At 41.2% G+C, this 13,883-nt stretch overlaps 1 protein-coding gene across 1 annotated transcript in view; it reads left to right on the plus strand.

Moving 5' to 3' along the window:
- KCNJ5 (potassium inwardly rectifying channel subfamily J member 5) overlaps positions 1-13,883 on the plus strand; it is a 72,691-nt gene that overhangs the window by 5,666 nt on the left and 53,142 nt on the right. Inside the window, exon 2 of the mRNA XM_069946509.1 lies at positions 975-1,129. Within this exon, the coding sequence (XP_069802610.1) occupies positions 1,101-1,129 (29 nt within the window). The 5' untranslated portion in view covers positions 975-1,100. The remainder of the gene's footprint in view (positions 1-974; positions 1,130-13,883) is intronic.

Genomic DNA, 13,883 nt, shown 5'->3' on the forward strand with positions numbered 1-13,883 from the left:
ATACTCATACCTTCGGTTTATTTTTCAGAAGTGACTGTCATTTTAGTAATGTACATCTGTTTGGAATTTGACGCCAAAATAGAGTTACGAGCCCTGTCGTCTGTTCTCCCTCATTGCATACAGTGGAATGTAGCATCACTCCAACTCCATAGCTCCCGTTCATATCCCATATACAGGTTATATAACGCCCAGAAATAGTTCTGCTTGTCATGTACACACAGGACAGCTTATCCTGAAAAGTCACTTGAAAGAAGGGAGGCATTTGGCATACAGGTGTATATCTGTTTATACTGATGGTTATGTTTGTCAGCATGTTAAAGGGGTACTCCGGAGAAACAATGGAGTTGGAGGGATGCTGCGTTCCCTAAGGGTCCACTCTATGCAATGGGGGAGAAGGGACAATGGAGCACATAACTATTTTGGCGTTGAATTCCAAACAGATGTACATTACTAAAATGACCAAGGGTGCTACATGAGTCATTTCTTAATAATACACTGGTAAACTTTAAAGGGAATTGGGCCAGATTTATTCAACTTTCCGAAACAAAAGAATCAGACATTCAGAGTGCTCTCTGCTGCCACCTGTGTCAGGAACTGTCCAGAGCAGAAGAGGTTTTCTATGAAAATTTGCTACTGCTCTGGGCAGTTCCTGCCATGGACATAGGTGGCAGCAGAGAGCCCTGTCTCGGACTGGAAAGAATACCCACTTCCTGGAGGACATACAGAAGCTGATAAGTGCTGGGAGACTTGAGAAGAGCAGTACCTAAACACCTTTTTTGCATTGGGACCTCCAATAATTAGGATGGGATTAGGATATTTTAATGAAAACTGCACAAATGGACTTCTTTAGATGCACAAGACTCTCCATACAGATGTTACTAAACTCATGTCACCCAGATGTTTTTTTTTATATGATTGTTCATTCAATCTGTACCTGTTAACACATTGAGTGGTAAATAGATCTGTATTCTTAGATTTTAAGATATCAACACAAAGTGGCCCAAACCAGTAGTATTGACCAGTCGTGTTTGATCCAGACCTAATGTGGGATGCGATGCTCTGCGGATACAGAAGATCGTAAATTATTTATAAATTAGAATATGACCAGCAAGCTTCCTGTGACGCAGAGGTATGGGCAAGTCGTACAATGTCTTTCACTTCTAATGTTTCTCTGTAACCACACCAGATAGATACTTCAAAAGGGAACTATCTGTAGGTTAGATGAATCTAACCTGCTGATAGCCCCCTTTTGTACATGGGGCACTGAGGATGAAGGTGTGTCTCTTACCTTCATTTTTAATGTAGTCCTCTGTCCAGTAAGGACTGCTCCGCACCCAGAGCAATGATCCGCCCCTGGCCTATACATGTCAGTGGAGTGTCTCTATACAGTCTTACCAGACAGAGGACTATATTATAACAGCAAGGGAACGGCTCCGAGGATGAAAGTAAGAGACATACCTTCATCCTCACTGCACTGTGCACTATAGGGAGCTATCCACAGGTTAAGGCCCTATTACACAAATAGTAATATAGTTTAAAAATTATAGTTTAAAAATTCACTATAACAATTAAAAATAAGTGATTATCTGTCCGTGTTATAACACCAAACAATCAAAAGACGAACGAAAAATCATTAATTTTTGTCTTCCAATATGTTGAAAAGTTATCGTTGGTGGATTTCCGATTGTCATTGCCAAAGTCATTTGCTGATAAAACATGTTGTATGGGTTGTCCTGAGGAATGATTGGCGACTATGTAACGACTTAAAAATGATTGTTCGTAACAGTAGTCGGTGTAGTAACCTCAGAATCTTTCGCTACAAAATCGCTAGTTTTCACTAGCGAATCCTTAAACCATAATTGCAACGTGTAATACAGCCTTTAGGGTCATCTTACCTGCTGATAATTCTTCTTTAGTCATATTCTGTACTGCGTAACTTGAAGAACAATTGTTGCATGTTGATGTCAATAACTGGAACTACATCAGTACTTCCAAATACACAAGTCAGTTCTCAAACAATATTTTCAAGGAGATTTTGTTCCTGTACTCAAACCCTGTTCAGGATCCAGTCTTACATTCTTAAAGCTGTAGATGACACACAGTATTGTATTGGATGCACCTCCAAGAGTTTTGCCATGCTGTCTGTCTGTTCCGAATTACAAGTTATAAAGTTTATAGTGCGCACTGAGAATCAAACTCCCTGACACACTGATGGTTAAGGTGGATCTTCTTTATTCAAAGATGGCAGCCAGTTTTATATATCCCTGGGGGGGTGTTCTTCTACTAAGGCATGCATCAGTACTCCCTTGGCTCGTACGAGAAGAGCTTCTAGCGTAGCCTCAATGTTTATGTAATGTAAACATCTCTACTTGTTTAGAAGGTAAGAGCCATATTGTAATGGCTTCACTAAATGTACAGAATATCACATCCTTAACAGTCCCCACTTTGAAGCCATTATCAAAAGTAGATGACCTTTATTCCTAGGTGAAAAAGGCTAGCAACCTGTTCCACAGTGTGTATGTTCTGAGGTCTTGACCACTTTGGGGACAATCTTTTAATGGGCTTATACAAATGAAAGTCGAGTCAGATTCTAGTCTATTCCTCCCTAAAATTAAAGATATGGGGGTGGCTTCTCTTCTTCTTTGTTCATTGGCTTTAGGCTTTTGGATTTGTGTTTTATTGATTTTTGTACATACAACAGAAGAACATTAAGTATTAAGTTTCTACAGGTAATATTGCATTAAATAGAAATGACATATCAGGAGCCATAAAAAAACAATGAAAACAAACACCCCCCTAACCCTTCCCCATGCTTGTGAGAACGTCCCCCCAGTACCACAGTTACCACATATCCGTCTGTATATGAATATGGAAGTGTCCGAGACAACAGCTTGGAAGCAGACAGCACAATTTAAAGTGGCACTATGAGCAGGTTCGGGTCAGTGAAACTGCTGATATGAGCCAGCCGCTATTTACCTCTGCATTCCAGGGCTTTCATTTATATTCTGGTCTGGTCCGGTAACAGGTTGTTTTTCGCTAATTGTTGATCTGCTAATTAGCGTGTTTGGAGCATTTGGGGCGAAGCACCAGCACGGCCGCACCACTATGCAAATTCATATATGCATAGCTAGGCCGCTTGTAACAGGCTGCTTCCTGCACATGCGCTGTAACAGGCGGCCTAGCTATGCATATATTAATATGCATAGTGTGGCGAGCTGGGAGGAGGCAGCCTAGGCGGGCCGAGTGGGTGCTTTAGGAGCATGGGGAATGCCTCAAATGTTTTGGGACAGCTAATTAGCATATCAGCAATTAGCGAAGAGCAACCTGTTACCGGACTGGAATATAAATGACAGCCCTGGATTCTGGAGGTAAATAGCAGCTGGCTCATATCAGCAGGTTCACTGGCCCGAGCCTGCTGATAGTGCTGCTTTAAATGGTCAAAAGGTCTTGCATTAACGTACAGGAAGTTTTAATTTACCAAGGTTTCCAGCTATGTCCGCCCTTTTGGATTCTTCCTAATAGTCTGAGACGGGAAAATCATCATACATAGATGGAGTTGCTTCTTCAACATCTGCAAGGGTTATAACATTTAATTGTTTCTCGAACACATGTTGTCGCTGGATAGTTCAGTGGATTTGTGGTTGGCTCATGGATAGAAATCAGGGGGTTGTCGATATTGGTGTGGCTGCTTACAAGTAGTCTGCCACAAGGGTCTGTTTTTTTAATATGTATGTAAGTGACATATGAGAAGGTTCATCTATTTACCGATGATACAAAAGTATGCAATAGGGTTGATATACTGGTGTGTCTGTGCCACTGTGTGGCTGTGCTGCTTGGTGTTGTCTCTTCTCTGCCACCTGCCTCAGCCTTCTCCTCCAGTCCTCCCTCTCTGCTGCATTGTATTTTCTTGCCAACTCCTCCTGCTAATGCCTTGAAGCTGCACTTTAAAGAATAGGGGGTAAGGGTTTCTGTGTGCACTATTTTATTATAAATGCATAGTACTGTACTATTTTAAATAGTACAGTAGTTGGCTAGAGATGGATGCTGGAACAAATGAAACATGTTTATATTATTACTTATCAGAAAAAACAGCTTGGTTCTCAAACTGCTCGGTGCTCATCCAGCCTAAGATATTCCTGTAGATACCCACCTGGCTCTTGAGATTATGAAATACACGAAGAATTAACGTTTATTTTTTTTAATTAGATTTATGTTAGTAAATTGCAGAGTTGATTGCAGCAAGTCTCGTTGCTAAGAACTGTGATCAGAAGATATAGCCAGGGGGAGAGCATGGCAGCAGTGCCATCCACTTCCTGGCCGTATCTCCTGATTGGCTATTTCCGACAATGTAAGTCTATAAGACTACATTGTCGGAATTAGGCTGGGTTCACACTGCGTTTTTGCAATCTGTTCAACGTATCCGTTTTTAATTGGTTTCTTTTGTGTCTACTTTTGTGTCCATTAGGAAAAAAAATGCAGCTGTTTGGATCCGTGTTTTTTTTCTTCTTATTTTTTTTTTTTAAAATAGAAGTCAATGGAAAAACGGATCCAAACGGATGACATTTTATCCATAACATATATGTTAAATGGATTGCAGAAACACAGTGTGAACCCAGCCTTAGCTGGGGAGTGGATCGCGCTGCTGCTGCAGCACTATCTCTCTTGCTATATCTCCTGATCACACTGAGACCTGCTGCAATCAATATCTTTTTAACCTGCCTAATGACACGTCAAAAGTTATTTTTAATGACAGTGACTCTTTAAGCGTGAAGAATATTATACAGTAGTGTTGTAAATCCAGCACTGCGGTGAGACTGTTAGACACTTACTATAGCCTGCAGCATCTCAGTCCGTGTATTTCTATCACTGCATCTTCTACCCTATTCCTTCTTTCCCATCCTACTCTCTTCATCGACTTCTATAGATTCTTTGTCTGGTCTCTCAGGATACATTTTAACAGTTGAATTGAAAGTGAATGAACGAGAGTTAAAATTGCCATTTAAGTAATATTAAAAAAAAAAAAATCTTAAAGTGAAAGTCAGAGATCAATTTGAACGTATTTCTTACTTTCTTGTATTGGTTATCTTTTTTTTTTTATTTTTTTTTATTTTTTTTTTAATCAAACATATCAACACCCACCGAGGTTTCTAACCCCACAACAGTAACTATTGATTTTGTATTTTTTGTGACCTACTTGCAGGTATTAGAATGTATCTCAGATAGTAAAACAAAGTGCCTGGTTGTTTCCACGCCTTTTATAGCAAAATTATTCATGTAACAATATTTCACCATTAGAAAAGCGGTTACCAAATAAATAATTGTAGCCATAATAGGCGCACGTCATTATTATACCTGTTTTGAACTTTGCGGGCGTGAAAGGTTGGCATCAGCACGCTGTAATTATATTCCTGGTAGAAATTTTTTTTATGGATCTACCTTTATAATCTGAGCCTGAAGTCAGGAAGAAGCTCCGCTCTTCTATCCGCACAGCGGGGGAGGTTCCTGTGTGTCAATATGTAAAGAGAATAGGATGATGAATATTGTTAAATGTGTAATACAGCCCATCATTATTACAAAAAATACAAAAATAGGAAAACTATAAAGTGGGTGTTTTTTTGTTTTTTTTTAAATTCTCCCAGAAATCAGCATAAGGGCTCACCCACGCTTCACCATAATGCAGATCTAAGGTTGGGTTCACACTACGTTTTTGCAGTCCGTTCAACATATCAGTTTTTAAATGGTTAATTTTAACATGCACAAAAGCGTTGTCAACCACGTTTTTGTGTACCCTTAAAAAAAACATTTCATTATGCGGTATATAAAGAGCATGTGTTAGGGTAAACATCCAGGGAGACACTGATGGAAGTTCTGCCCAAGGCATAAGCCAGGGAGAAGACGCAGATTCATCCCTTCTCCCTGGCGGGGGGGGGCCTCCTCCCTTGCCTCATTTATCATGATTTACACCTGGTGCAGGCGTAAGTCGTGATCCAAATTTACACCTGCTGGAAGCAGGGGCAGATGTGATACACCGGGAACAGGACTGGCCACCCACTCAAGAGGTGTGTGCCTCTTAGTAAATTTGGTCATGGAAAAGGGGGCATGGCCTAATTTAAGAACAGTGTTCAGACATGTATGGGAGGCTATGTATAGGCAACTCCCATGTTAAAAAAAAAAAAAAAAAAATGTCTTGTGGTATACTTCTTTTTTTTTTTTTTCAATTTTATATTGTATGGAATTCACAGTATGTGGCAGAAGATTTTCTGGTCACCAATGCAAATGGCAACAAGACTTTCCAGTGTTGTTGGTATTTGTGGCTAGCCCCACACTGCTCTTTACATTTTAAAAGGAAAAAAAAACGTTGCTGATTTTTCCACTCGATCTTGCGCTACTCTTACGTATAGCTCGCTTAAAAAGTAAACGAGAATGTAGGATTGAGTGGGGATTAGCATGTAGGGACGTGGCTGGCAATGCACTTTATTGTGTAGGGGTATAGCTATGCATTTCCTTCACTGTAGGGAGGGTACTAGACTTCTATTAAGATGGGGGAGCTGGGGCTGGCAAATCATTTCACTTGCTATTAGGGGGCAGCGCTGCTTGGATTTATATTTGAGGGGGCTCTACATTGAACCTGCCAAGAGCGTTTAGGCTGCTGAACTACCACCATGACATTATACCGCATAGAAATAGGCGTACCACATGCTTTATGCTAATTACTGATGGAGTCTCATGGGGCAGTGCCGCTATCTAGTTCAATCTCCCCACTCTCTTTGATGCTTAATTGACATACCATTAGCTGGTCATCACTGGTTTCTTTCTATCAGCCTCACTCCATATCTCCTGGGCATGCTCAGTGAAGCAATGAAGTCTGGCAGAGTACACCTGCCTATACTACACACGCTTAGGAGCTTTGTAAGAGTCTGAGACATGTCACTCAAGCATTGTGTGAAGGTTTTAGAGATCAAACTGCATGAATCTTCATGATTATGCCAAAATATTAATAGTAGCCTAAGCTGGACAACCCCTTTAAGCCATAATTAGCTTACAGTTTACACTTTATACAGCCATGTATTTAAATAACCTATTCCTATTTGGTAAAATGCCATGGTCGCTGTTTAGGCGTGTGTAATCTCCCAAACTTTTACTGTCAAACAGCAGAATATAGCAGACAGTACTGTTTTACATATAGCAATGTTCTTTACCCATTGTGAAGTATGGGAAGAAAATGGTGGAGTAAGTTCTTTTTATTTTATGCATCTTTAGCTGTCCTTCAGATTGGTACTTTAAGCGTCATATTACAAATAACAAGTAGAGGAGGAAGCGAGCGCCAACCTGTCAGATCAAAGAAATGTAAGCAAAGAGGAATTGTACAACTAGGTATCAGGTGCTCTTAGACTGACGTACCATCCAATTATGCATCCTGCAAAAAGAAAAAAAAGTGTCATATAGCGCTAGGCACACCACAATAATTAAAGGGTATAAATCAATACTTTATTGAACACCAATATTTAAAATTACATGATTACCAACATGCCCTTTACCCAATTAAAACTAAAAAAAACATCCTAAGGAGACCCATACAATATGGTCCCTACAAACCACAGACAGCCTCTGCAATACAATGTAGAAAACCCCCACTTATCATATAGTCAATTAATAAGCCAGCTAGTAAAAGTATACATGACCACATGGGTCATAAATTGCCGAAATAATACAAGAAGAGCTGCAGAAAGATATAGAATAAAGTGAAAAGTGCTATTGAAGGCTAGAATGATATCACCATGTTGGGTCTATCCTGGCTGTGTGTGGGTCTGAACAGCTCTACACATTATGTCCCGTTCCGAAACTTCGTCAGGGGTTCATCCCTAGGCCTAGGAGCTGCGGGAGGGGCTGCCCGTACTAATCTTTAGTCCCATTGAAGAGAGCCACTTCTGTCATTATTTTAATAGAACATGTTGAAAAACAACATCAGCCGACACTGCATGTTACCTATTACACCAAACAATTATCGGCCTGAACATCTGGTAATCGGCCAAGTACGGCCAATATTCGTTTCGTGTTACTCTCCTGAATAGGAATAATCTTGCAGCTGGAATATTCCTGTTGTATAGATGACTTCTAGCAGCTGACTTTCACCCAAGAGGTGATTGATCCTATAGTCAGTCTTCATGATCAGTCGGTGAAAGTAGATTGTTACGTGCTTAGTCCTTGGGAACATAAAGTCCCTGACTGCTTTTTAATAAGGACATTTACAGAAGTGTTTTCTGAGCTCTGTTCCCTGCGGGAAAGTCACTTTTTTTAACTCCTTATTCACCATCGCTTGCTTCCACTTTATTCTTTTCCATTTTGATGGAAAACATTGTCTCTTGGCTGCCAGAACCAGTCTCAGCTGGGCTGCTTAACCTGTGTTTCTCATGGACTGAGTATTAATGACTAATCTATGAGCCATTGTCATAGGCCGAGGGCATATTGCATGCTCCTTGATGTTGACAGAGAGGCCGAAATAGTTTTGAAAACCTTCTTAGCTGCTCTGGTGTTTCTTGATAACAGTGTTTAAGCCAAGACCATATTATCTTGTTAGTCACCTTGCATTAACAGGACAGAAGCAAACATAGTAATCTCAGGCTGCTGTCTCTGGCACACTAATCAATGGTGCACGCTGGGGATGGCTAATATTAGTCTGCTGCTAGTGCAAATGATTGACGCTTACTTCCTGTATTCACGTCTGACTGGTAGCATTCCTGCCATTGATATGTGTTCACATAATCTCGCTAAAGTCTTTTTTGTTACATACTTGTAGATAACATTTTGACATTAACGGTATCCTCCCATCCAAAGTCTTAGTGTACTATTAAAGCATGTTTAATAGTATATTTACATGCAGGTTATTGAAGTATTTATGTACATTAAGAGGCAGTCAAACCACAGTGTGATATTCATGTATTATCTGCATTTCTTTCCGCCATTTGTTATGGTGAAAAACTTGTAGTTACTCATGGAACTTTGTGTGTCATACGTGATGAAAAGTTGTAAGTATGGAGCCTGTACAGTGATGCAGTAAAACCTTCGCTTTTCCCTTAGAAGTAATGCTTATAATTTACAATGCTCCTCTAATACAACATTGCGCAAAATTTTACTCCATCCTGCTGTTATGTTCCCATAAAGCAGAAGATGCTAAGAATTAAGGTGATTTTCTTACCTTCATCCTCAGCACAGTTTTCAGTGAATCTTCGCATTATTCGGTATGCAAATTAGGTGGTTTGGTGCACTGGGGGGCGGGACTACCACCCTCAGTGCACAGATCTGCCACCAATCATGAACATAGAGGTGGTGCTCTTCAATGACGTCACGACAGCTCTTATCACTGTAGAGTGCCGGACAAATATTCAAGAGAATGTGTGGGAAAGATTGGTGCGCTGAGGGTGGTAGTTGGCCCCTCCCCCAGTGCAACAAACTGCTTAATTTGCATATGTGACGATTCACCAAAAATGACGCTGAAGATGAAAGTAACAAAACTACCTTTAACGTCCCTGACCCTATGGGAAGGTAACAATAGGTTAGGGTTTTCTAATATTTATTCCTCCTCAGACTAATGGACATTGCTTGTTGCTTGCTGATGCTTTTATTCCTTGGCGTTGGGTTAAAGGGAGGTAGCAGATATATGTATAAAAGCATCAGCAATAATCTTAGACCAGGAACAGTCGATGCCCATCAGTCTGCAGAGGAGTATAAGGCCATTCACAAGTTTGAAGCCCATCACTCTATAGTAAGAAAAATTGTTAGTACATGGAAAACATTAAAGCGACTCTGTACCCCCAATCTGACCCCCCCCAAACCACCGGTACGTCCTAGAAGTCTGTCCCCAGAAGACCCCCATTTCCCATTATATAAATAAAGCATATAAAAATAAATAAATAACATATAATATACCGTAGCATGCGTAATTGTCCGATCTATTAAAATATAACCAGCGTCATTGCGAACGGCATAGACGAAATGAGGGAAAAAAGTGTGCGGATTACCGATTTTGTTACATTATATATAAAAAGAAATGAATAAAAAGTGATCAAAGAGTCTGATCTTCACAAATATGGTATTATTAAAAACTAGAGATCATGGCGGAAAAAATTACACCCAATACAGCGCCATAGGTGAAAAAATAAAACCGTTATAAGCGTCACAATAGACCCATTTTATTAATATTTAATTGCCAAAAAAAGGATTTCATTCAAAAAATATATATAATATTAGAGAATCTGTGTAACCTGCATGTGGTTGTGTTCGGACTGACCTATAGAATAATGGTATCATGTCGCTTTTACCATATAGTGCATTACGTAGACACAGAAACCCCCCTTCACCTATTTATATCTTCATAAATAATATATTTGGAATTCCGTCATACATGTTATTGTAAAATGAAAGACGCCATTACTAAGTACAACTATTCCTGTAACAAGCCCTTACATGGCCTTGTAGATAGAAAACTGAAAGTGCTAGAGCTCTTAGAAGGGGAGGAGGGAAAAACGAAAGCGCAAAGATCAAAATTTGCGCGGTCCACTGGGTCATTTTGGGCCTGGTCCACAAAGGGTTAAGTAGTTAGTATGTTTAAGTTGACACAGTGCCATAACAGCCAGTAAGACCTTACCCTTCGGAATAACATAATTTAAACAGAGCTGTGATGTTTAATCATTCGGAATTAATAACATAAAGATATAAAGATAAATAATATAACCAATCTTATAAATTAGAACTCACGTGAACTTCAATATAGTCAGGCAACTCAACCCTAACATTGCAACAGAAATTGGGTTATTAGAAGAAATCAAATAAAACTATTAAATTTATCCATAAAACCGCAAGTAGTGTTTAATGAGTGGGAGTGTGGTAACTGATGATCCTGGTAATAAACTAAGGCTGAGGTCTCTGAGGAGTGAGGAGTGGGCTTATAGCTTCATCTTCTCAATCTGCAAAACTTTCTTCTAAATTGATCCATTGGCTGGTGCATCTATTGCATGGATACATCTATTAGGCTGTGTTCACACTTACCGGATCCGCAGCAGATTTCATTTAAATAACTGAACACAGCATCAAATCTGCTGCGGATCCTGTAGGTGTGAACGCACCCTGAGTGTGTATTTAACTTTGCATGATACAACGTTGTCCCCCCCTATTATTTGCCATAAAGTGGTGGCTAATCAGGTAAAGCCATATATTTGCTTATCCAGGCATAATGGAAATTGATGTTTTGCAACCGCTGGAGTGGTGAAGGTTGACATCCTTGACCTATAATAATTATTACAGAACAATGAGAAAAAAGCTGAACAAGTATGGCTTGTTCAATCATTGACCAGCAGGGTCTCAGTCCTGTAGTCCTAGTTTGATCTTGTTTAAAGGGCACCTATCAAGTGCTTCATGGTGGCTGAACCGTGGGCAGAATAGAAATGACGCAGGCATCCTCATTACAACCTACTATGATTTATTTTCCAACGACTTCTTCCCGACTGGGCTTGAATAAGACGTCTTACTATACACAGATGTGAAGCGACTTGGGGAGTCTGCCTCCTTGACATTTTGCTCAGTTCCCATCTTGTCATTAAACTATAAATTCTCTGAAATGCTGCAGGGTTTTTACAGTAAATCATAGATGATTGTAATGGTGAAGCCTGTGTTTGTTTCATGTGGCCCAGGGCCTAGGCAGGATAAAGACACCTGAAAGGTTCCTTTTAATTCTTCGATTTTTCGCATAATACTTTCTTAAACTGACAAGCCATATATCAGAAAGACACCTCTGCAAAAAAGCTGAAACCAGAACAAGACATTCCCCTTTGTTATTTGGTGCTTTGAGTTGAAAACATTTTCACCTACTGTAGTTGCAGAATTTACAGAGCTGCTTTTTGTGCTAATTTTTTGCGGGAACATGTATGGTTTTTATTGATGCCAAGTTTTGTGTCTACAGTGGTACCTTAGTTTAAAGTGACTCTGTACCCACAATCTGACCCCCCGCAAACCGCTTGTACCTGCTTTTAATCCAAGATCTGTCCTGGGGTCCGTTTGGCAGGTGATGCAGTTATTGTTCTAAAAAAAACAACTTTTAAACTGGCAGCCCCTTGCCCAACGGTCAAGGCTTACGTTGCGTATGCATTGGGCTGGCACACCCTCTCTGTCCCTCCTCCCCACCCTCCTCCTCATTAGGAATGCTCCAGGCAGATTGTCTCCTATTCATCAGCTGTGTCAGCCCGGCACATGGGCTGGATCGTTAAGCACCTGTTCAGCATGTAGAAAATGTTCCAGTGGTATTCTTAATGATGAAGAGGGTGGGGAGGAGGGACAGAGGGGTGGTGCAAAGTTAGGGCACAGATACTACCGTTTGGCACGGGCTGCAAGTTTAAAAGTTTCTTTTTAGGACAATAAATGCATCACCTGCCGAAAAGACCCCAGGAAAGATCTTGGATTAAAAGCAGCTATCTGAAGGTACAAGCGGTTTGGGGGGTCAGATTGTGGGTACAGAATCACTTTAAAAGTAACCTGGATTAAGAGCACTTTGCAAGAAGATATCACAGTTTTTAAAAATTGTAACTTAGTTTAAGAGCTCCCTGCACTGGGTGTCAGGGGGAGTGGGGGTAGGGCATGGTCTGCATAGGGTGGTCTACAGCACTGTACACTGACCCAGGAAGTCTGCTCATTCCTTCATGCTCACTGCAGTATCTAGCAGCCCTTTTGTTTCACATCCTCTCCATTCCTGCTATAATGTGCTTGCACTCACACTCAGCTATTCACACTGCTGTATAGAAAAGTTTCTGTCACTGTCCTCCTGCAGAGCTCTGTGATTCTTACTTCCTGGTCCATGCTGAACACACACCCCTCCCCCATTGCTGTCATGTGACCATGCAGACCTCTGAAAGTAGCCCTGCTTCTCTAGCCTGTTGTACTACGCTACTGCATTATGGGGATCTGCAGTTCAATCCTGTATCTACACACCATATTTATTAAGGTGCAGCTGGGACACAGACACGCCAGGATACAGCATCCCCGGGGCAGAGCGGAACACTGCCCCACCGTGAGATGTGCAATATTATTATCCTGGGGGACGGGGATACTGGCACCACAACTGTGTCAGGGGCAGCAGCAGCTGCTTGGCACACAGTTGCCCTGGTCACACGCACTAGTCTTCAGTTGCAGGGTCCAGTGCCAAGCCCTGCGATCATCCTCTCCAGCAGCCACCGCACAGCTCTGGGAGTTCTAGCGGGTCAAGACTAGAGAGGCTACAAGACTTAACGCAGTAATAAGTGCAGGGAAAAAAAACACTTTATGTGCATTTTCTGTAATAAGTCTATATTGGTGGTTTGTATAACTTTTGGTGGGCAATACAATACTTTAATCTTTAATCATCTCTAAGGGTCCTATTCCACGGGCCGAGGAGGGCCCGATCAACGATGTAAACGAGCGGCGATCTGCTAGATCGCCGCTTGTTTACTGGACCTATTCCACAGCCCGATAATCGTTGAGCGAGGGCTGCAAGGTCAATGTCCTTGCAGTCCTTGCAGCATCATACATTACCTGTCAGGTCTTCTCGGTGCTGTCTTCATCCCCGGGTCCTGCGCGCTCTATCTTCAGAATAGCCGGACAGCTGACTGGCCAAACTCAGCCAATCACAGGCCGCGGCGGTCCCCATGCCCCCCCTTTCCCTTCTTTCCTCCAGACTATACAGATTCAAATCCTTCTTTCTTGATTTGGTTTATGCCTCACACCCTGCACCATTTTTGTAGCCCGTCTTTGGACCCGTTCTATTTTATCAATGTCATTTTTTAGATGAGGTCTCCAGAACTGGACACAGTATTCCAGATGTGGCCTCACCAGAGCTCTATACAGTGGGATCACAGTCT

This window comes from Dendropsophus ebraccatus, chromosome 12 (assembly GCF_027789765.1).
Source record: "Dendropsophus ebraccatus isolate aDenEbr1 chromosome 12, aDenEbr1.pat, whole genome shotgun sequence".
Lineage (NCBI taxonomy): Eukaryota > Metazoa > Chordata > Amphibia > Anura > Hylidae > Dendropsophus > Dendropsophus ebraccatus.